A 25479-nucleotide genomic window follows, 5' to 3' on the forward strand; every position below is an offset into this window, starting at 1 on the left:
GCACTGCCAAACTAAACAAACCTCCAGACAAAGCTGCTGATGTTTATGGAAGTGGTGCAGTAATCAAAACTGAAATCGATTTTCTGCATTTTTAGAACACTTAACAAAGTAAAATCATGTAGTGTTTGTTTTGATAAGGGCATGCATATAGGGACTACAATTTGATGTGCTAAACAAAGTGCATGTATAAAATACACACCTGGGTCTTATGTATTTTACTTCCAATATTCCAAGCAAATACCACCAAGCAAAGAAAACAGTAAATACTTAGTTCCTACTGTACTTACTGCTTATTTAATCTCATGTTATTTTTACAATAGGTTCATATAAGGTCAGAGAACTTCAAATAAGATCTTCTATGCATGTAGTCTACTGTGAATGATATACTTTTATATATTATAGAGTTTCAATTTTTTATGTGCAGGGAGCAAATTTAGAGGAGAGTTAACCTGTAGCAACCAAACAAAATTATGTTAGAGAACTAAAAAACAAGTTCTGATTGCTGCTTGCTTCTATTTGCTTATTTGTTTGCCTTTTTAAGCTTGTAAATATGAAATAAGGACCTCTGATGTCCAGAAGCATTTCACAGTGTCCCTCATTACTAGTAGTTGTACATTCAATTGGGAACACAATCAGATTATGTCATATGTCATATTGCATTACTGCACTCAGAATATAATGTTTCAAATCTCTACATTAAAAATGTATGGTCGTATTTTTCACATGTTTTGCATAATTTGGCCTGCATATTTAAAGCCCAACTGAACTTTTAATTTACTGTTTGTTTTATTTAGTAAGCAGCCTCTGCCTGAAAAGAAAAGCCTGTCCTCTGCCAGCATGCTGTAGAGAAGGATCTGTGCTCTCTGTGGGGAAGCAGTGGTCTCTCTTTAGAGGTCTGACATACCTCCTGCTAAGTCAGAGCTAGAGTAGTCCAATCAGCAGGAAGCAAGAACTTTGGTGATTCAGGAGCCAAACATATGACTCAGCAGAAGTTGTGTTTTGAACCTTAGAAACCCTTTTCACACAGAGAGCAAAGGTCCTTCTCTACAGCATGCTGACAGGGGAAAAGATTTTCTACTCATGCTACAGAAAATGATCTGTAAGATTTTTGTTTTGGTGTGCCTAGAGTGTACACCAAATACAACATATGTAGTTAATTTAACCTGAAAATGTAACTGGGCTTTAAAATGTATTAAATACAATACAATAACTGGGAATTCTGATGTTTCTAACATCAAGTGTTGTTTAGATATTTAAGTAAGACCTTATAACAATTTTGTACTTTTTTTTAATGTTTAACCTTTTTGTTAAATTAAAATATGGATATGTGTGCATGTGGGTATGTGTGGTTAGGTTGAAAGATGTTTTAATATTGCTGCTGTAAAGAGTACCTTGAGAAATCTCTTGTTTGTATAACAAAAAATGTTATCTATATATATAAAAAAATGGTATTTTTTATAACAGCTTACCTGTAAAATCCTTTTCTTTTGATGTACATCATGGGACACAGAGCCTCAGTAATTACTGATGGGTTATATAGGTATCACTAGGTGATTGGACACTGGCACCCCCTAACCAGGAAGTTCAACCCCCTATATAATCCCTCCCCTTCCAGGGATACCTCAGTTTTGTAGCGAAGCAATATAAGTGTATTAGAAGAGGGGTGGGACCTCTGTGTCCCGTGATGTACATCGAAAGAAAAGGATTTTACAGGTAAGCTGTTATAAAAAATCCTATTTTCTTTCTCATACATCACAGGACACAGAGCCTCAGTAATTACTGATGGGATGTCCCAGAGCAATGCTATCTGAGGGGAGGGGAACCACAACCAAGTAGGGTGCAATCAGACCTGAGGACCCTGTACCGCTGCCTGCAGCACACTACGCCCAAAGATGATATCCTCATGCCTTCTCACATCCACCTGATAAAATCTGGTGAATGTATGGACTGAAGACCAGGTTGCGGCCTTGCAGATTTGAGCCATAGAGGCCCGGTGATGCACTGCCCAAGAAGCATCAATAGCCCTTGTGGAATGTGCCTTGATCTGAAACGGAGGAATCTTCTGTTTTAAACCGTAAGCCTGAATAATCAAATGTCGAATCCATTTAGAAATGGCACCTTTTGGCGCTGCCTGTCCTCTACTGGGACCTTCTGGCAGCATGAACAAAACATCTGTTTTGCGAATTTTAGCAGTTGCTTCCAGATAGGTTTTGACTGCTCTTACTACATCCAAAGAATGTAGTGACCTTTCTTCCGAAGAACAGGGATCTGGAAAAAAGGAAGGCAGAACAATGTCTTGGTTTAGATGAAAATCTGAAACCACCTTCGGTAAAAAACTAGGATGAGGGTGCAGTACCACTCTATCCTTGTGTACAATCAAATACAGCTCTTTACAGGAAAGAGCTGCTAATTCTGATACTCTTCTAGCAGAAGAAATAGCTACCAGAAAAATTAACTTCCTTGTCAACGAGACCAAAGGAATCTGACGTATTGGTTCAAAGGGCTGTTTCTGTAAAACAGACAGAACCAAGTTCAAGTCACAGGGGTTTAGGGGCGCCTTAACCAGAGGATTAAGACGCATCACCCCCTGCAAAAAGTTTCGGACCAAAGAATGTGAAGCAAGTGGCCGTTGAAATAATATTGATAAGGCCGAGACCTGGCCCCTGATGGTACTCAAGGCCAGCTTCATCTCTAATCCCATTTGTAGAAAGTCAAGAATTCTACCTATTACATATTTTCTGGGATGCCAACCCCTGGATTCACACCAGGATACATAAGCTTTCCAGACTTTATGATAAATTACTCTGGAAGCTGGCTTCCTTGCATTGATCAAGGTAGATATCACAGGACCTGAAAGCCCACGATTCTTCAGAATGTGGGTTTCAATAGCCAAACCGTCAAATTTAGCGTTTGTAAGGCAGGAACACTGGACCTTGACACAGCAGGTCTGGGCGTAATGGTAGGGTCCATGGGAAAGCCACTGTCATCCTTACTATTTCTTCATACCAAGTCCTCCTGGGCCAAGCGGGGGCTACCAGAAGCACCGACTTCCTTTCCTGCCTGATCCTGCGAAGGAGTCGTGGCAGTAGCAGAATAGGCGGGAATGCATAAATCAGTGAGAACCGATGCCACGGAGTCACCAACGCATCTGTCCCGCATGCAAGGGGATCCCTTGTCCTTGTCACAAATCTGTCTATCTTCTTGTTGAATCGGGATGCAAAGAGATCTACATCTGGAACCCCCATCTTTCGCATATGGCCCAAAAGGCATCGGGATGCAGAGACCATTCCCCTGGGAGTAACCACTGGTGACTTAAATCGTCCACCGGCCAGTTCTCTATCCCTGGAATGAAGACTGCCGATATGCATGGCACCTGCTTCTCTGCCCAGACTAAGATCTGGTTCACCTCTCTTTGAGCAGCTCCGCTCCTGGTGCCTCCCTGATGATTGATATAAGCCACTGCTGTGGCATTGTCGGACTGGATCCTGACTGGGCAACCCTGTAGCCTGAGAGTCCAGGCCTTTAGGGCTAGATATACCACACGGATCTCCAGAACGTTGATGGGTAAGGTCCTCTCGCTCTTAGACCATACCCCCTGGACCACAGACTGTTCCAGAACTGCTCCCCAACCCAACAGACTGGCATCCGTTGTTATCACCGTCCAGCTAACCGGTAGAAAGGATTTCCCTTTCTGCAGGTTTTTGGGTATTAACCACCAATTGAGGCTCTGACGCACAGCATGAGACAGGTGCATCGGAAAGTCTAATGCCTGAACCTTCTTGTTCCAGGCCGACAGGATACTGTGTTGCAGCAGTCTTGAATGAAACTGAGCATAGGGAACTGCCTTGAATGAAGACACCATCTTTCCTAGCAGCCTCATACAAAGGCGGACAGAAGGACCTTTTTTGGTCCTGACTACCAAAATCAGCTCCCTTAAAGCAGTGATCTTTGCCTGAGGTAGAAATACTTTCTCCTGGCTTGTATCTATGATCAGACCCAAATACTCTAGTCTTCTTACTGGTTTTAGGAAAGATTTTTCTAGGTTGAGAATCCAACCTAGGTGTTCCAGATACTTGACTGTGGTCCTCAAGTTCCCGTTCAAAGAGGCTACTGACCGGTCTATCAAGAGCAGGTCGTCTAGGTATGCTATGACAGTTATACCTTGAGCCCTTAATCTGGCCAGAGGAGGAGCCAAGATCTTTGTAAACACTTGAGGTGCAGTGGCTATCCCGAAAGGCAGAGCCACAAACTAGAAATGACGCCCTCCTATCTCGAAGCGCAGGAACTTCTGATGAACAGGAAAAATGGGCACATGCAGATATTCATCTCTGATGTCTATCGATGCCAGAAATTCTCCTTCCTGCAGGATGGTGACTACTGTTCGAATTGATTCCATGCGGAAGGACCGAATCCTTAGGAATCGATTCAGATCCCTTAGATCGAGAATGGGTCTGACATCCCCATTTGGCTTTTGGACCGTAAAAAGGTTGGAATAGAAGCCCAATCCTTGATCCTTCGTGGGAACCAACATAATGACCTCTTGCGACAAAAGCCGCTCTAATGCTAGAAGAAGCAACTGCTTTTTCTCTGGATCCCTGGGGACATTTGATCTGAGGAAACGAGGAGAGGGAAATTCTTGGAACTCCAGTTTGTAACCTAAGGTTACCATGGAGATTACCCATCTGTCCTGGAAGTCCTCCTGCCAGAGCCTTGAGAACTGTAGCAGTCTTCCCCCCACTCGAACGAGCGGGGGCGCCCCTTCATAAAGAGGTCTTAGTGTCTTGTCTAGTAGACTTCTTCCCCCAGGACTTCTTTTGTGCCTGGGGTTGACTCTTGTTTCTTGACCAGACAGAGGAGGCCGTCGCGACTGCCTGGAGGCTGATGCCCCTGGCGCTTGGGAAAGAGTCAGTTTGAAAGAGGGACGCTTACTGTTTCTCTTAACAGGTAACAGAGTGCTTTTCCCACTAGAGATCCTTTGGATATAGTTATCCAAGTCTTCTCCAAACAGCCTTGCACCATGAAATGGGAACCCAGCCAGGAGCTTTTTACATGGTGCTTCAGCTGACAAATTCTTTAACCATTCTACGCATATGCACCAACCCAAGTGAAAGACGAGAGGTTTGCATGATAGAATCCCTGATGGCATCAACAGCAAAACATAAGGCCGCTGGAAGGTTAGCCAACCCCTGGGCCTGCTGTTCAGGCAAAACTTTGACGACCTGCTTAACATGGTCTCTTAAGTATTGACAGACTCCAATCGCTGCTATTGCAGGTTGAGCCACTGAGCCTGCTAAGGCGAAAATATCTTTCAACAGGGATTCCATCTTTTTATCCACAGGATCCCTGAGCATCTGAGCACTGCCAACAGGACAAGTCAGGCTTTTATTTACGGAGGAAATGGCGGCATCAACGGCCGGTATTCCCCACATCTTAATAAACTTTTCTTCCATAGGATAAAGTGTTGAAAACTTTTTCAGTGGAAAAAAACGTTTATCTGGGTGATCTCACTCAGAATAAAGGAGCTTTTCAAGCAGATTATGAATTGGAAAAGCATGTGCTGTTTGAGGAGGCTTCAGTGACCCCAACGAAGAAGAGGGTTCTTTAACTGATTCAGATACGGGCAACTTAAATGTGGAGTGGACCAATCCAGCAAGGATCTGCACTAAGACTTTCTCATCCTGAGAAGCTGCAGAGGGCCCTTCTCCACCTGATTCCTCTGAAGAGGAATCATCCATCCCATCCCGATCCTCTGAAAGGGATTCTTCTCCCCTATCCCAGAGCTCCTCAGCCTGAGGGTCCTGGGTAGCAGAGGAAGGCCTAGTGTGTTTTCTTCCACTGAGTGAAGATGTGATTACGGCCATTAATCTTTCCTCTAAACCATTAATGGTTGAGGAAAAAACCTCCTGCGTAATATATACAGAGGCTGAAGTGCCAGAAGCAGGTATAGCCCCTGACCCCAACGGCTCTCCCTGGCTAGCCATCCCTGGCCCCTCAGGGGGGGGAGATTCTGCAGACAGGGGGCCCTCAGAACCCCGAAGGAAATCCCCTAGAGCCTCTGGTTCTTGGGGTATTTGAACCTCTTCTACCCATAGTGCAAAGCAACAAGGTGGAGGTATCACAAAAATGAACACTGACTGCTGAACGATGTAGTCTTAGCCACAGCCCTGCTACCAATGCCCAGTCTTAGTGTTTGCTTAGTAAATGCTGCCTAGGGGAATGCCTGGGTCCCACCTTACATGCGACCTGTCAGCTCTGTGTCCCTCCAAAGGCTGTGTGCACCCACAAAGTGTGCCTCTTATAGCCTTGTAGCTGGCAATGTGGGCATCTGAGCACGCAGGACGCTGTGCTGACGCTCTGCCCCCCCCTCTACCGCCCCCCCTTGTCTTTCATCCAAACGAGCACTTCTCGCGCGAGACGACCCTCCGCTTCTCCACCTGGGATAGCATGGAGGAAGGCTGGGGGTGGAGGAGGAAGGAGAGAGGCCGGCAGTGATGGGGCCCGCACCTGACAAATGGCGGCGGTGGTGATAGTGCGGTATACCACCGCCTCACAGACACCTGCGGCCCCCTATCTTTTGGGGGGGAATATCCCTGGAGCTCGGCTGGAGGAGCTGTGCAGCGTGAACACTGAGACAGAAGATTAGCATGAGAGGGTATGTGCTCTTGGCAGCCCCCGGTGGAGACAATAGGCATAGCATACATTTACTTAAAGGAGAAACCTACTAGAATTAAAAAATTCTGTGGAATCTCCCTTATCTTATCCAGCTCCAGGGTTCTGTTATACAGACCCAATCTTCACCTCTCACGGTGGGCCCCATTTGAAAAAACCTTCAGAGACTGGGGCCCCCTACAGATTTTTAAAGCTGGTGTGGTAAAAAAAATGTGTATGCTAAAGTTATAAATCACACTCCCAGAATAATTTGTCAACCTTAAAGTGGTGTTCCAGCCTGGGGAAATAAAAATGAAAAGTCAGCAGCTACAAATACTGTAGCTGCTGGCTTTTAATATAAAGACACTTACCTGTCCGATCCGTCCATCAGCAGGTGTCGGCATTGCGCATGCTTCACTGCTGGTTTCCTACTGCACATGCACAAGTCACACATCGCTTTCTGAATGGCCCCACTGTCTTCTGGGACACACACCAGTCCCAGAAGGCAACAGGAGAAGGAGAAGAGTCAGATAAAACCGCGGAGGTAACGTACCTGGCCGCGGGCAACATGGGACAGAAGAAAAGATGCCAAAAGCTACCAAAAAGAAAAAAAAATCCAGGGGCGGGGGTAGAATGTTCAATTGCTCTAATTTTTCCTAGAAGTCTGCTTTAAGATCATTGTAAACCAAAAGGAGCCATGTTGTGCATGTGCCCTCCCTTGTCTTTGACAGCTATAAATAATATACTGAGGTGAAGGTGTGGCCACACGCTAGTCCTAATTTACAAATTCTTCCACATGTGTATGATTACGATCCATATGAAACCTGGGCAGGGCAGTTGTTTTTCTGAAATTGCATTATGTTTGTGATATGTGGTCAATTTAAAGGCAGACTAAAGCTGGCTATACACTAGTAGTATTTTTTTTAACAATTGTCAGTATCATAATTCTTACAAACATTCAAACACAAGTTCTTAGTACATTTAATGACTTGACAAATCATTGTCATTCGAAAGTACATCAAATTTTTGTTTGCTTTTAACATCTTATTTTGGATCAAATTACTTTCCAGAATATAAACCACACACACAGTTATGCCCCGTACACACGAGCGGATTTTCCGTCGAAAAAAACTTGGATGGTTTTTCCAACGGAATTCCGCTCAAGCTTGGCTTGCATACACACGGTCACACAAAAGTTCTCTGAACTTTTGACCGTCAAGAACGCGGTGACATACAACACTACGACGAGATGAGAAAATGAAGTTCAATGCTTCCGAGCATGCGTCGAATTGTTCCTGAGCATGCGTAGAAATTTTGTGCATCGGAATTTGTACAGACGATCGGAATTTCCGATTGGAACTTTTTTCGACCGAAAAATAGAGAACCTGCTCTCAATCTTTTGCTGGCGGGAATTCCACCAGCAAAAGTCTGATGGAGCATACACACGGTCAGAATTTCTGACCAAAAGCTCAAATCGGACTTTTGCTGGGGGAATTTCCGATCGTGTGTATGGGACATAAGGAATTATAGAAAAGTTTTCATCCTTCTCCATTCAATTTTCTCATCACTACAGTTGTTTTGGCCCCAACTAACAATTAGTTATTTGCACAAATTTTCTTAAAATAAAAAAATTTGAACACATTCTACTAATGTTCGCCCAGCCTTGTGTGCAGAAAATGCAAAAATTGCAAACTGAAACAAAATATACAGTTTCTTTTTTTAAGCGCCAAGCTTAGAAAAACGCAGAAAGAGATGTGGAGCTCAAACAACAATTTTGGGAATAACGTTCATAAACCAGCTTGCCATTTGCGGCTTATGCTCCTGTGACAACACAGCGGAGCGATATGGCAGCTTAATAGGGACAAAGAAAACATGTCAAAGTAAAGAGACAATTTCGCTGCTCTCCAAAACTGAAAGACAAAATTTTCTAAGCATGAGGAGAGCACCGCGGTTTTAAAAAATATCACGCACTTATCCTATTAACGCAAATCCAGAGAGGAGAGACAGGGATGCTGTGAAACCAGCAGGGTGAAGGACAGAAGTGACCCAGGCTGTATTTGTTCTATTTCATCCTTGGCACATTATCAAAGTGATAAAAAAATGAAACAATACCATTTTTCTTCCTTTTTCTGCATGAATATAGAATGCATCAGCCCGCTGTATGCTTTCATACACACAAAAAAACCCCCAACAAAACAAAAAAACAACCATCTGGCTCAGCAGACTTGATAATCCTTAAAATATGTGACTTAGAGGATTATAAGTGAAATGTCTAATTTTATTGTGCATGCTAACAACAAGCTTACTATGTCATGATTCTTCCTTTCTAGGGTCAATGGTGACATGTGGATAGTGAGAGGGCTGTAGAGTCTCAGATTGTGCAGAGCTCTCAGAATACAAACAAGATGCAGATCAGCCACTGATGTGTCTTTCTCTATATTGAAAAGCAAAAGCCGTGAAGCCCTGGGCAAGCGGGGAGGGAATAGGTTTGCATTCCTACATTATAACAGAGCAAATAAATCCAGCTGCACACAACACATTACATTTCAAACAGCATTGTTATCTTTCACCCATATCAAAAGCTAGCAACTTATCTGTCCGTCATATCGTCTTTTCACAATGCAACAATAAAAAGCAGCACAAAGGGTAGGTTTTGGGAATAAATTGCATTTTACTTCACTTAAGCTGGTCATACACTGGTAGATTTTCAAAGGAATGCTCATACGAATATTCATACAAAAATCCTTTGGTATATTATTAAATGAATGAATGAATGTCATTCAAAAACTTTCTAAATTTTGTTTGCTTTTAATATTTGATTTTTGAATGAATGTAAAGCCGGACAAATATGGATTGAAATTCAGCTGGTTCAGCAGGGACTGGCTGAATTTCGATCCATGTATGGGTTCCCTGGTTGTACACAAGTCGAACAGCCTGTCATGTTGTTCCTGATCGATTAGTGCTGCTGGCTGTAGTCAGCAACACTAATAATTGTGTTCCTCCAGCATGGAAGGCTCCCCACTGGCAGAACACAAAAGCGCTGTGGGAGGGATTCTCACAGTAAGTGTTGATGGGGGAATCAAGCAATTTCCTTCTGCCCATGGTCCATCCTGCTCAAATTTTTACAAATACTGAGGCTGTCGACTTTAAATAATAGGACTTTTACCTATCTGGGAAACCAGCACTGCCCTCACCTGAGCCAGTTCTTCTTCGGGTTTAGATGCCATCATGTTTACTTTGGGAAGCTGTCTGTGACTGCTTGCGGCTTCACAGCTGGCTTCTCACTGTGTATGCATGAGCCACGCTGCATTTTGTAAAAGATTGGAAGGGAGGGGGACCGTTTTTCCGCAGCGATATGACCAGAAGTGAGAGTGGATACCTGTCAAAACTAGGTACCCACTCCCCCCGCAACAACAAAAAAAGACAAGTAGGCTTGAATGGAGGAGAAGATTTGGATGCCGCACACTGGATGTAGTCAAAAAACTTCACTTTATTGAAAAAATGGGATCATCAAAACAACAAGACTGTCATGCAGAAAGTACAGGGAAGCTGACGCGTTTCGCACTCAGGACTGAGTGCTTACTCATAAAAAAAGACAAGTGCCAAAACTTCAAGTGTGTGGGGGGGGGGTAGCGCAGGAGGCAAACAAGTGGAATTTCCCCTTTTGGGTGATATAGGGGTAGAATAGGGATATTATGAGCTCAAGTTGGTGTGGTGACACCCCCCTCCCCCCTGGGGTGCTTTTATGACATACTGGGCTCAAAGAAGTTAGTTTGATGACACTGGGCATCACTCAACCTGAAAGAGGACAAGGTGCTCAATTCGGGAGAGGGGAGTTTGTAAGGGACAGCACCGGACAGAACGTAAATATTGCAGACAGACTGTGCCCACTAGGCCTCATGTTTTTTTTTTTGTGGAGTTGGGGTTTAAGTACAGGCAGATATATCTGAGGAATCCTTTTTTAATTTAGTCCCACCTTAAGGCCCTTGCGCATGTCTAAGATATGAATCCAGTCTGCTTTAAAATATCACATGAGAGCATTGGGTACAAAGTATAATATCCTTGTAAATTAAATGCAAAAATGATCAAATTCATTTTTTAATGTACATGCCTGTTTTTTATTTCAAAGGACTGGTTGCAACTATCTGCAAGATATTGTTGTGTTTGCTTCAGCATATCATATGCTCCCAAGTTTTTCTTGTACATGAATATATGAAACCAGTACAGAATAACTGCATTTTTTTTCCAACATATAAGAAAAAAACGACATAAAATATCTTGAAATATATTTCTGAACTACGATCTGCAAAATACATGGAGGCTCTGACAATTACCTGTGTATTCCAGATGGAAACCAGCTGCAGAAACACTGATGTCTGATTGAAAATTTAAGTACAGATTGTTTGATGTGCTGTTTAGAAGATGAGGAATGGTAGTCCCTGAAAAGAAGAGGAAAGAAGGAAATATGTTATCTGTTTATCAACATACAGAAAGAGATGCAGGCTTTCATTGAGGGATATCAGATTGTGACATTCATGTACCACCATATAATTAGTTAGTTGTTTAAAAAATACTATTAGTTACCATACTATTAGTTGTTTAAAAAATTAAAGTGTTAAAGCGAATTTCCACAACAGAAGACCCATATTTGTCTCAGTGCCCCTTTTTGGTGTTCCTCACACCCCCTTAATCCCTGGGTGAAAAAAAATCTAACAGATTACTCCATCCATGCTGTAAAGGAAATTTGTAAATTCTATATAAAATGGTTGTATGTTTTTTTATGTTTTGAACATGGCACTAATAATATTTTGATTACATGTTGCATTTTTTCGAGTCCTGATTATAATTAGCCTGCCCTTTGTTACCATAAAAGTACAATTGTAATAATATTGTGTATCTGTATAAAAAAATGTAATTTTCTGCCGACTAAACAGAAGAGTTATTTGGAAAGATACTGAGTGTATCTTTTGTGTCTGTTCCCTACTGCAGTAGTTAATAATTTGGGACCACTAATCAATATTGGGATAGGAGTTGCCTATCTATAACATTTCCAGAACAATGCTAAACAGGGCAGATAGTCAAATCCCCCTGTTGTGCTATTGTATTCTGACAACCACCAGTGGTCAACAGGGCCACTCACCAAATTTTGGCCAGTTTATCAGGAGCCAGCTGAAATTTGAACAGTGTATGCCCACTCACAATGGGGTTGATTTACTAAAGGCAAAACGACTGTGCACTTTGCAAGTGCATTTGCTCCAGAGCTTAGTAAATGAGGTAAAGCTTCTCTTTTCAAAGAATACCCAATCATATGCAAGGAAAATAAAAAAAACACATGATTGGATGATGGAAGTCATCAGAACTTCTACTCATTTACTAAGATCTGGAACAACTGTTCCTGCAGTGTGCAATTGCACTTTGCAAAGTGCACAGTCGTTTTGCCTTTAGTAAATCAACCCTAATGAGACCTCCATCTGCCTATTTATTTTTCGGCTTTACAGGGTGGACTTAACCATAAAACACAATATAGAAATGTAAAAAATCTTGATTCCGCTGGCTGACCCCTATATATAAGATATTGCATAGATTGATATATCATAAAACTTTTAGGCCACCATTCAGGTTTCTTTGCCTAGCCATGCATGCAAATATGGGAGAATATCCCATATATATTTTTTTGGGTTTTTTTTGTTTCTATATATATATATGTACCTACATTTTCTAATAAATTCTATATTTTTATACAATTGGAGTACTTGTCTCCTTATTAGGATTATCAGTGGCAACCTCTAGTGTCCTCCTTTTTGTTCACTTTTTTTTTTTGCATAAGACAGTTCCATCAAAGTAGAAGTTTCTGTAAACCTTAAAAAAAATGGCGAAAGGGACCGTACTTACATTCAATCTATAGTGTCTGTAGTGTCCATTGTGTTGGTGCCAGCTGTTATACTTGAAATCCGCTGAGGAACCAGTCATATGCACTAATCAAGAGTGCTCACACTTTTCTTCTCTTTCTTCCATTCATAGAAGCTGTACTATGACTTCCATGAATGAAAAATAATCTATGGGTGGAGGAGGCAATCCTTGCATTCCTCCAGTCCTACATTCATAGATAGCTTCCATCCTCTTCCTTCATTCATAAAAGCTTTCAAGAATAAAAAGCGCTCTGTGAAGGGAAGGTGGGCAGATGAATGAAAGTTCCATCTCCTTCATTCATAGAATGGTTTTCATTCATTGAGGCTATCGTACAGCTTCTATGAATGGAGCGGTAGGTGAAATAGACGGGCATAGTTGGCACTCCTGATCAGTGACAGGTCCCTTGGCTCTATTAACCTCACAACACCAGAAGATTAGTGTTTCTATGTATTGGAGGGGGGGCAGAGAACACAGGATTTCAACTGGAACAGACAGCATCAGTACACGGGACACTTCAGATTAAATGCAAGGACAGTTGCTTGTGTTGATTTTTTTTTTACAAAATGTTTTAACTGAACTTTAAATAGTCAGTCCTCCCCAGTTTTGTCTATCTCTGAGGGACCCTTTTGGTGAGATATTTGCACTTAAGTTCATGGTTCTGAATCTGTGTGTCCTTTGTGGGGTGTAGTGCCTGCATACTAAAGGAATTTCTACCACTCTTATTACATATAACAGGGGGGTTATTTGAAGCATTTTGTCCACTTTGGTAACATACAAAAGAAAACAACTGATGTATTAGACACCACTCTTGGACATATATTATGCAAAAGCTGAGGGTTGGATGCTTGTTTTTACCTTGGTCTACCCTAATCCCCTCTATGACCATCATGCCTTGGCAGCAGCTTCCATCTACACTTCATTTCGGGCCAACCTACATTGTCAGTTTTTGTTCAACAATTAATATGGATTACCCCTCTCCCGAAGAAGTGCATTAGTGAAATGCATTGATAGATCAATTTATTATAATGTTGATTAATAAACATGGAGAAGTAGGTAGAGTACTTGTTCAATCTACCTTCAGGGGTATTGATCCATTGAGGGCTATATTATCACTGTGAACGAGGGTGAGACTGCAATTAAAGGATCACATTTTGTCAATGTACTGCTTTGCATTTATGTGGATTTTTACGACTTGTTCCTCCTTCACGACCATTTTTTGCAATATGGCACTGTGTTAATTTAACTGGAAATTACGCTGACTTGTGACACTGTACCCAAACAAAATGTATGTCCTTTTTTCCCCACAAATAGAGCTTTATTTTGATGGCATTTGAGTACCTCTGTGTTTTTTATTATTTGCCCTATAAACAAAAAATATATATATTTTTTACTATCTGCTATAAAACCTATCCAATAAAAAAAAATTGAAAAAATGTAATTTCTTCAAAAATTTAGGCCAATATGTACTCTGCTACATATTTTTGGTAAACAAATTCCAATAAGAGTATATTGATTGGTTTGTGCAAAAGTTATAGCATCTACAAACTATGGGGTACTTTATTTAGTTATTTTTTTACTAGCAATGGCGGCGATCAGTGACTTATAGTGGGACTGCGATGTTGTGGCAGACATGTTGACACTAACTGACTCTTGACACTTTTTAGGGACCAGTGACACTAATACAGTGATTAGTGCTAAAAAGATGCACTGTCACTGTACTAATGACACTGGTTAGGAATGGGTTAACATCAGGGGCGATCAGAGGGTTAACTGTATGCCTAACCAGTGTTTATGTATACTGTGTGAGGTACTTTTACTAGGGGAAAAGGTGTAATTTATTCACAGGGACACAAATATCATCCCTTTCCTCTTGCCAGAATGGCAATCTACCTTGTTTACATAGGCAGATTGTCCTTCTATCTCTCTGCCTGATGATCGGTGGGTGCCGGCCGACATTGAGTCTGCGGTACCCGCCAATCGAGCCGCTGGCGACACCTACCAGGAAGGTTTGGATTATGTATATATAAGTGATCTGGCGCAGAGGTGCCACCCTGTAGCAGTAAAACTGATATAGGGTGGACATTAAGTGGTTAATTATTAGGCATGGCTGTATTAGTCAACAAATGAATAAACTTTGATGTTTTTATAAATGTTTAAGCATCAGTTCTTGGATGGGTAGGCACCTCAAAAATCCCCCCACCTTTTTTGTGACTACCTTGTTTGGATGGCCACTTATCTCTTACTACTTGTTATTGCGATGTGGTGCAAGACTGTGTGAAACTAGTTTTGTGATACGTCTCTTGTTTTCAGTTTATTTTTGACAACTAGGCTTTGCCTTTAAAGTGACTGTAAAGTCTTGTTTTTAAAAAAAAAACAAACATGTTATGCTTATCTCCTCTGTGCACAGAGGTTTTGCACAGAGGAGCCCAGATCCTCCTCTTCTCTTGTCCCTCTTTGCTGCTCCTGGCCCCTCCCTCTGGATGAGTGCCCCCACAGCAAGCAGCTTGCTATGGGGGCACCCAAACCGAGTCACCACTCTCTGTGTCCATTTAGACATGGAGCTGCGCCCCGGCCCCCTCTCTCTCCTGATTGGCTGACTGACTTTGATTTACAGCAGCGAGAGCCAATGGCGCCCCTGCTGTGTCTCAGCAAAATCAGGAGTGAGAGTCATGGATGGCTGAGGCATTTGTGGATATCGCTGGACAGAGATGGGGCACAGATAAGTATTAGGGGGTGCTAGGGCGGCTGCTACACACAGAAGGCTTTGTATCTAAATGCATAGAATGCATTAAGAAAAAAAAAAAAAACTTCTGACTTTACAACTCCTTTAATTAAAATATCAATTTTAGGGCTCATTCACATGAAATTGTTTGACATCCACATTGTTATGTCTAAGACCCCATTCACAGCTGTGCATTCCGGGACACACCTAAAACAAAAAAAAATCACACTAAAATGTGCAACTTGCTTGCAGTGCTGTTAGTTCCTAATGGCAAACTACAGCTAGCAAACCTTTTTGTTTTGTTGAAAGATAAAATGCTCAACAAATGCACTAAAAGATGCAGTAGAAAAAAAAGGCAAAGCTTACTGCCCAAGTAACAGGAGCTACTTTGGAATGTGTGTTGTGTGTATGGGCTGCACTATGCTGTTGCATACATCAAAAAAAAACAAAACACATGCTCATTTTTATATGCCCAAACTCTTATTTGTGGAGGCAGGGTCTGGTCCCAGTCCTGTGCTCCCTAGGCCATTTTTACTGAGTCACCCTCTATGAACCTCACATCTTTCTGAACACACACTTTTATGTACCACTGATAGTAATAACCTTCATGATTTTTTAGTCCTCTCTCATGTAGGTCATGAAAAAAGTGCAAATCAAACACAAAATAATAATTTTAAAACAATCACAAAAACTATTTTTGTTACATTTTTCATTCTATTTAACTATTTTTATCAGTGTTATTAAAAATAGGTCAAAAATCAGGAAGCCACAGTTGCTGCTCACCTGAATAGCTGCCAAGTCTTGGAGCATTGTTGTCACTGCCATCATAAAAATCCAACGAGTCCCAGTTATGTTCTGTAGCGAAACTGACAACCTGCACCTGTGGGAATAGAGCGAGAGACAGAGCCTTCCTGAAAAAGAGGGCTAGAAAAATGACTTAAAACATGCACACATACACACAAATAAACAACTCTGAGTTAGGAAATATTCCTTTCTATGTCGTAACATGCATATACTTGTTTTTATGTGATGACTGCAATCAAATACAAATATTAAAGCTTTGATCTGCATATATTTTGCCTTCCCTGGTCCCTCTTTTTCCGTTGAGTTTACCTCTGGACGACACACGCACCAACACTTGAGTACATTTTCAATGCTTTATTGAACAATTTACTAAGGAAATAGCAGGAAAGAGGCAGAAGGGAAACTGCAGAAGAAACTCAAATATCTTCTCATAAGGTTCTTGACAATTGTCCTGGTAGAATTTGGATATTATAATAGAATGCGCTCCCCTCGTGGGACACACTCTTTGCTCGCCTGGATAGGCCTCTCTCACTTGCCTAGCAGCCAGTACATAGCACGAACAAAAGTCTCTGCCACAGACTTGTTTGGGATAAACCGGTACGATCCTCTGCCACAGGATGTATTGGTCTTTTCTGCAATGAACGTCAGTCACAGTGCTTGAACCTTTAAGCCAACCCGGCAACACTATGCTGTATAGTTACTTTTAGGATACGTCCTCCAACTGAGTCACCAGGCCCCTCTCCAGGCCCCCTCGTGATCCTTCCATGACGGGTCCTCCCCTGGGATCTCCTCGGTTGTCCAGCTTCCTCCCTTTGGATAGACAGCTCAGGACCATTCCTTGGCTGCTGTGGTAGGCCCCAGAAAAGCTTCTGGGCCCACCCCTGCGCCGCAGTGGCATGGGCTTCCGGAACGGAGGACCACGAGATTGCTCTCTAATGCATACCTGTCGGCCAGGAGGGCCAGCAGGTGGCTGAAAAATGAACCCCTAAATATGGCGTCTGTCCCATAAATACCCTCGCCCAGAATGCAACTTGGAAGACCACCTCCACCAAGTTGTTTCCGGGACAGAAGAGCATCCATACACTTCGACACGTTGCCTTTCCAACACTGACCAGTAATAACAGCGACACCCACCGGTCAGTCTGGAAACACATACAACGTCAGCCAAGCTGGAACAGAGGCAAACTTAACCTATTTAACAAACAAGTTACTAAATTTACCTAACATATGGTAGATCCCAAATCTACCAGAGCTACATATAATAGCAAGGTGGTATGTTGAGAAGGGGAGGTGATACCTACTTTTAGTTCCTAAATAAACAGGAGGTCAGGCCTAGGTGCATTTACCAATATTATATGTGCTAACCTTTGATTCACCTAAATATTTTTATAAGCATGACACCCTGACAAGATGAATCCTGCAAAATGAAGAGTTTTCAGGAGTATAAAAAGCCACTTGATAAATCCAGAGATAGAACAGAAATGCAAGTCCAACTGAGCTTTTCCTTTCCTTATCCTTACATTTCAGCTGCATCAAAACAAAAAGATGTCTCACAGTTAATTTTCTTTAGAAAGCAGCTACTGCCTGAGTAGAAGAGCCTGTGCCCTGTCCACATACTGCAGAAAAGATCCCTTGCTTTTTGTGGGTAAGTAGTGGTCTGTCTGAGGAAGTCCACCATGCCACCTGCTGAGTGAGACCTGTAGCTCTGCAACCATAGAAGCACGTTCTCCCTGCTGATTTAAGAGCTCAAGCTCTGACTCAGTAGGGGACATATAGGATCTCTGCTTCTACCACTGCTTCTATAAAGAGCAAGGGTCTTTCTCTACTACATACTGGTAAGGGACTACTCAGATTGCTTTCTGAAAAAAAAAATGGAAGACTTTTCACACCTTTTATATTGATGCACCTGGTATGTGTTTAGAAAATTTAAACTGAGAGTTAATTTAGGATTTAACATTAACAACGGTCCCAAGCCTATAAATGCATACACCAAGAGGTGCAACATAGGACCCCAATCTGAAAATTTTAACTCCAGCATGCCTCTCCTCCCTATGTGTGTAAAACTTTCAACAGGTTTAAAAAGTTTGAAATGTTTAGCTAAGGGATGTGGGGGAGGAAGTAGAGTGGATGTTCAGAACCCCAGTCTCAAAACTAGGAGTGTCCGGAATGTATTTAGGGCCCTGTATTTGGAGGCCCCTGCCACAAAGATGAGTAAAGATGTGTGTATGCACCTACCTGTGCCTGCTCTTACCTCTGAGGGTCAGGTTTTAATATTCTACTTAAAATGTATCTAAATCCAAGACCCTACTGTACCTATGGACAAGCAATATTGTCAACTTTAGACAGGAAGTGTGTTAGGAGTACAGAGCACTTCCCCTCTCCTCTTTGCAGGGTGGTCTTCAATCTTAACACACTGTTTGAAATAACACTGCAGAGTGCACAGGACACAGGACAGTACTGAATTTCTAGCAGGATCAACAGGCATTTTTGTACATATCAAAACACTTACAATGGTATATTTAGCAGCCCAAATGGGAGTAAACAATGGTGGCCATACACAGATAAAAATGACCATACAATCAATTAATCAATGTGACTAAATGGATTAAATAGATGTGGATAAAAATCGCAAATCAAAGACTCATCCTTTAATTAGCATATTGAGCTCTCAAACAATGTTAACTCTGCCAAATTGATTAGCCAAGCAAAGTATTGATGATTGTTTCTGATTGCATTAACAAATATTTCTATGGGGTCTATTTATAAAACATTAGTTGCATGAATGTCAGAAACAGTACAAGTTGACCTAAATTTCACTGTATGTTATCAAATAGATTAACTTCCATATCATCAGCTTCATCTAGTGGCCAAAATGAGATCTAGTTTTCTGAAATGCCTCAGTAAGGAAATATATCACATGAGTCCACTAGATGGAGCTGATGATACAGGAGTTAACCACTTAAGTACCAGAAGGATTTGCTCCCTTAATGACCAGGCCATTTTTGCTATACGGCACTGAGTGGCTTTAACTGAAAATTGCATGGTCGTGCAAAGCTGTACCGAAACAAAATTGATGTCTTTTTTTTCCCACAAATAGAGCTTTCTTTAGGTGGTATTTGATCACCTCTGTGGTTTTTTATTATTTGTGCTATAAACAAAAAAAGAGCGAAAATTAAAAAAAAAAAAAAACAATACTTTTTACTTTCTACTATAATAAATATCCCCCCCCCCAAAAAAAAAAAAAATTTCACCCAAAAAAGAAGAAAAAAAAAAGCTTTGCCCGTGATGACGTCTAGCTCTGCTGTCTGACAGTTCTTAAATATGGAAGGGACAGGGCCACCTGGCGACATCACCTGCAGGCACTTCCCCTTGTGATGTCACTGACCTAGAATGCACCAATTGGTGACATCACACGGGGCGGTGCCACCTATTTAAGAATCATCAGATGTGTAGCAGGTAGACAACGGTTAACCGGTATTGGTGGTGGGCGTCAGGATTGACCTTGAATGTGCAAAGGGGCTGATATTGTTTTTTTATTTTTTATAAAGGAATTGTCAAAAACTGTGTGTGGGTTTTTATTTCTTTTTTACCCTTTTTGGTGAATTGGTGGACTCATTTACATGGGGGGCCGGGATCTGGGGGCTTTCAGATTCCACAGACACCCACAACCACAGCCCAGGGTTGTCAGGAAAAGGCTCTTATCCCCAAAGTACCCCCCACATTTTGAGGGCATGTGGCCTGGTATGGTTCAGAAGGGGGGCTCTTGCTCGCCCCCCCTTCCTGGCCTGCCAGGCTGCATGCTTGGATAAGGGTCTGGTATGGATTTTGGGGGGCCTCATGCCCCCCAAAATCTATACCAGAAATGGATTTGCAGAAATATTTCTGACATTTACTGTATTTAACAAATGTTTTATATAAAAAATGTGTTGAAGAATCAATCATAATTTAAATTGAATTAAATTACAGAAATCAATAGATTGTTTATACTTATAGAAATATTTTATTCTTGATAGATATTTTTGTTGGGGGCAATGTGCAGAACAATACCAGATACGCTGCATTGCTCAATATTTTTTTTTGATAGTGAATCACTTGTTTATGATTGCTCTTACCTAGATTGATTACAAATTGCTACATGTATAAAAGCATACTTACCTAAACTTTAAGTACAGGTTTGGTATGTGTTTGTTTTTAAAGTGTATTCCTAATTTGCATTCATGAACATTAGTGTGTAGTCCCTGCCCACATGGTAGCACATAAAAAAAAATAGCACCAAGTAGGTAGTGACAGATATCACTTTACTGACGTTAATAAAGTGTTTTCCTGTCATCACACAAGAGCGAATGTGACATATGTTCCAAAATATTTTGTGATCTTACTTGAATGCCTGCTCCCTCCGGCACAGTGATTTTCCATATACAGTTCAAATTGTTGTCATATGGCTCAGGGTAGCCGGAAGACAAAATAGTTCCCCTGCGCTTTGTTAAAATTCCTCCACAGGGCACTAAAATGGAAAAAAATAGAAAACAAAATAAAATGTATATATAGTCGTATTTGACAGTTATTGCTAGGTCCCATAATCTGCAAAGAAAATAATAGGATCTGACAATAGCTGAACAGCAGGGCTTTAAATTTAAAGAATACAATACAGCTGGGTACTTTTAAAGTGTTGTGATGTGATCTATAGAGAGGCAAGGAGGGTGATTTAACAGCAAAGAATTCCAGGTAAGCACAATGAAACTCTTTCATAAAACTGAAGAACATTAAAGGCCAACTCTATCAAAAACTCATATTTCAGTTGAAGTTTTAAGTTCAATGACAAACTCTTTTTCTTTTATCCCGTGAGGACTCGAATGGCAAGAGGTAACCAGGAGATGTCCCAGTATCGTCCAACTGGCACAGCTAGTGGTGAGCAAATGTCATAAAATCCACTTTTCTGTCATTTCAGTACAGCAGATGGAAATTTTTGCTTTGTGGAGTGGATATCCCAATGGGCCACAGTAACTATATTTGGTGTGTCAAATAGATGGATCATTGGATCCACCAAATAATAGTTCAATATGAGGCACTTGAAATAAAACATGCAACTAGTGTGGCAATAAAAAAAAAAAAAAAAAAAGATCTCAAAAGTAACTTCTTGCATACAAGTCTTGAAATCTAAGCCAAATAAATCATGGTACACAAAATGGTTCCCCAATATATGGCACAATAAAAATATACGGTAGTGTGCTAAGAGGATGAAGAAGCAAGACAGATACACACTCTACTATTAACCAAATAAACATATATGCAGGTTCTATACACGGTACAGAGATGCCACTTTACAGGCAGACTAGGGGAACACCCAGGCACTATATTTCATTTTTCATTTTTATTGTTTCACTTTAAGCATCATTTAAAAAATCACTGCTCCTTTAAAAACAATCTTTTCAAAAACATTTTTGCATTAATACATGTCCCCCAGGGCAGTACCCAGCCCCCCATACCCTTTTATGGCCAACAACTTGCATATAAGCCTTCAAAACGGGGACTTTTGATTTTTCAAGTTCGGGTCCCATAGACTTTAATATGGTTTGTGGTTCAGTTCTGAACTTTTTACATGTTCGGGAGCTCTGGTGCAAACCGGGGGGGTGTTCGGCCCATAAATAGTGTCTACAAGCACCTGCCCTGCATACATACAACCCCAGTTATCAAGTTAGAATTCCATCTGGGTTCATTTATGTTGGATATTCTACAATGTTCAGGCACTAGGAGAGCCCCATGTCTACACAGCATCATTGCAGCAGTCGGCAAAAGTGGTACTCACAATGCTAGAATTCATTTAAAATGTAAAAACCATTTCTGCCATGTCTTCAATTGCTCTCTGACATGAGAAACTCATTACTGTTAAATATTTAAATCTGAAACCATATTGTGAAACTTTTCCTCGATTTGTGCGCTTGGCTCCCTGTAAAACAAGATGTTTCCCTGGGCCGTTATTTCGAGCCCTTAGCCATCTGTGCAGAGCCACTAAACCAACTCTTCCTAATCGGCAACAGGTAATCTTTGCTCGACGTTAGCGCCACTTTCACCAAGATAATGATACTGTATGCAAAAATAACAGCTGTAATGGAAAGCATTAGAGTTTGGTTAATGTCATGTTTTTTCCCTGATAACATTTCATTATCTACAAATAACGGTAAAGACTTCTAAGCTGTACTCCTGAGATATCTGAGCATTTTAATCAGTTGAATATATTTAGCATATTTTAATTAGTTTATTTCCTGCGTATCTCAGGAGCATTACTACCTCAGGTCTGCAGTGGATTCCGGAGGTAACATTTCATAGGCTTTAATTGCAGAACTGTGGGTATTATGTTTTCCTAAAACTGAATTGTTAAGTTACTTTTTTGCCTTGACTGGTCAGTTTATGAATTCTGAACTTGTTTGGGTAGTGTGTGCTGTGCATGCAATATTCTGGCCCTTAAAGGATATTTTAACCTAAGAACAAAACGTTATTATTTGGCAGCGTAATGGGGTATTAAACCCAAAACCAAAAATGTATTGTATTGCAGCTTACCAATCATTAGACGTGGTGGCTGCATCAGTTTTTCTTTTATTTGGACTTTTCCCCTCTGTCACCTGTTGATCTGGCCAGCAACACATCTCCTGTATTAGTGAGATGTAACTCTGGCTGAATGAGCACAGAAGGGTCATCAGACAGCAGCATTGTCAGTCTGGGGGGAGGGGAGTGTTAAATGTATGAGCACATTTAGATGCACTAAAAAATTGAAGCCAAACTCCAGCCAAACTCCAGGTTTTGCATGTAAAAATAAAACTGATCACTTTAATCACCCCTGCCAGTGTTATAGTGGTTGTAAATACCTCTGTGCAACTTGTACCTATAGGTAAGCCTATAATAAGGCTTACCTATGGGTACTGTAAATATCTCCTAAATGTGCGCCGTTTAGGAGATATTTACCTTGTAGTGCGCCGAAGATTTAATCGGTGCATGTGCTGTGAAGAAACAGCCCTCTGTGCCGTTTCTTCACTAGCAGGTGCCGTGACTGACGGCTGCCACGCGCGAGAGTGAGGTCACGCGACTCCGGCCAATCACAGAGATGGAATCCGCAGCCCCGGAAGGAAGAGGGGTGAAGATAAACGCAGCCACCAGCGGGGATGGTGCAGGATGCGTTTGCAGGTAAGTGCCACATAATGGGCTAGTATGCGATGCATACTAGCCCTTTACGCTTTTACTTTGCAGGGGAAAAAAGAGGAAGTAAAACCCATTAGGGTTTACTTCCTCCTTAAGTGGTGTCTCATCCATGTAAATTGATACATTTTGCTGGAGAGCTTGAGCTTGTAAAAAAAAACCACTAGACTTTTTACTTTGCAGATCACTGGATGAAAATAGAAGAAAGAAAGCCTAAAAAAGGAAACTGAAAAATCCTTAGAAGTCCAAAGTTGTTATTGTTCAGCTGGTTACAACAAGCAGGGCAAAAGATAGTCAATATGTTTCAGGAGCCACACAATCCCCTTCATCAAGGCTGGGCAAAATGAAAGCATATTAACCACTTCCGGACCGACGCATGCCAATGTACGTCCAATCTTTGAAGGGGGATATCGTTGTTATGGCAGCAGCTAGCTGCCATAAACCCGGTATCCCTGTTTTCGTGCGGCGGCTGGATTTCTGATAAAAGTTGTCCCTGCGGCGGATTCGCAGTGAGATCACTTTTATCAGTGGCGGGAGAGGGGCCCCCCTCCCACCGCGATCCGGTGCCTTCCGCCGCTTACCGGAGCAGTCGGTAGCGGCGGAGGCGATCGCATCCATCTTCCTCCTGTGCCTGGAGATAAGTGAGGCTAAGATGGTGCCCACTCGTCTCCATGACACTGCTGGGCAGAAGCGACGTTAAAACGTCACTTCAACCCACGCCTCTTAAAGACATATTTTTTTCAATGTCATTTTTTTAAATGACTTTTTTTTTATTGCATTTTAGTGTAAATATGACATCTGAAGTCTTTTTGACCCCAGATCTCATATTTAAGAGGTCCTGTCATGCTTTTTTCTATTACAAGGGATGTTTACATTCCTTGTAATAGGAATAAAAGTGACACAATTTTTTTTTTAAAAAACAGTGTAAAAATAAATAAAATTATATAAAATAAATAATAAAAATAAAAAAAAAATTAAAACCCCCGTCCCTACGAGCTCACATGCAGAAGCGAACGCATACGCGAGTAGCGCCCACATATGAAAACGGTGGTCAAACCACATATGTGAGGTATTGCCGCGACTGGTAGAGTGAGAGCAATAATTCTAGCCCTAGACCTCCTCTGTAACGCAAAACATGCAACCTGTAGAATTTTGTAAACGTCGCCTATGGAGATTTTTGAGGGTAAAAGTTTGTCGCCATTCCACGAGCGGGTACAATTTTGAAGCGTGATATGTTGGGTATCAATTTACTTGCCGTAACATTATATTTCACAATATAAAAAAATGGGCTAACTTTACTGTTGTCTTATTTTTTTATTCAAAAAAGTGAATTTTTTCCAAAAAAAGTGCACTTATAAGACCGCTGCGCAAATACGGTGCAAAAAAAAGTATTGCAATGATCGCCATTTTATTCTCTAGGGTGTTAGAAAAGAAAAAACATATATAATGTTTGGGGGTTCTAAGTAATTTTCTAGCAAAAAAAACCTGTTTTAAACATGTAAACACCTAAAATCCAAAAGAAGGCTGGTCCTTAAGTGGTTAAATGGACTTAAAAGTACTCCTAAGCAGACTGATCTGCAGGCAGAGAATTTTATAAACAACAGTTAGTACCGATGTTCACAGGAGAAGTGGCAAGGCAAGTACTTTTAAATCCATTTAACATCCTGTCATTTCACCCAGTCCTGTTGAAAGTGGGATTGTGTGGCCCCCAAAACACTGGCTGTCTTTTGCACTACATGTTGCAGCTAGTTTGTGTTCTGGTGGCACTGCTGACAGCCTTTGGATCATTTATTTTATCTATCCCTGACTACTTTTTGTATACTTGTTACTGCAATGAAAGAAACACCATCATTGCTCCCCTGATGAAGAAACAGAATTAGAAACCCATTGGGTTCCACATGACTCCTTACAAAATGTATTGATTTGATCGTTTCGAATTGAAAAAAAATGGTAAATTCGAAGAAAATTCCGAATACGAATTCTGAATGAGAATTCCGAAAACAAATTCCAAAAACGGATTGAACGAATCAACTGAATTTGACTAAACAAAATAACTCGATTAACGATTCAAAACGAAATTAAACTAAACAAATGTTTTCGTCATGCACATGTCTAATGTGGGGTTGCCCTTAAAATCTATACCAGACTAGAAGTGTCTACTATGGACTGGGGGGGGCACACCAGCGGTAAAGTGACACTAGTTT

General features: G+C 41.3%; 1 protein-coding gene across 1 annotated transcript in view; it reads right to left on the reverse strand.

Moving 5' to 3' along the window:
- CSMD3 (CUB and Sushi multiple domains 3) overlaps positions 1 to 25479 on the reverse strand; it is a 1635173-nt gene that overhangs the window by 336071 nt on the left and 1273623 nt on the right. Inside the window, exons 36-38 of the mRNA XM_073632169.1 lie at positions 20464 to 20588; positions 16064 to 16160; positions 10983 to 11087 (exon numbers count right to left, since the gene is read on the reverse strand). Coding sequence (XP_073488270.1) covers positions 10983 to 11087; positions 16064 to 16160; positions 20464 to 20588 — 327 coding nt within the window. The remainder of the gene's footprint in view (positions 1 to 10982; positions 11088 to 16063; positions 16161 to 20463; positions 20589 to 25479) is intronic.

Source organism: Aquarana catesbeiana, linkage group LG05 (genome assembly GCF_042186555.1).
Source record: "Aquarana catesbeiana isolate 2022-GZ linkage group LG05, ASM4218655v1, whole genome shotgun sequence".
NCBI classification, from domain to species: Eukaryota; Metazoa; Chordata; class Amphibia; order Anura; family Ranidae; genus Aquarana; species Aquarana catesbeiana.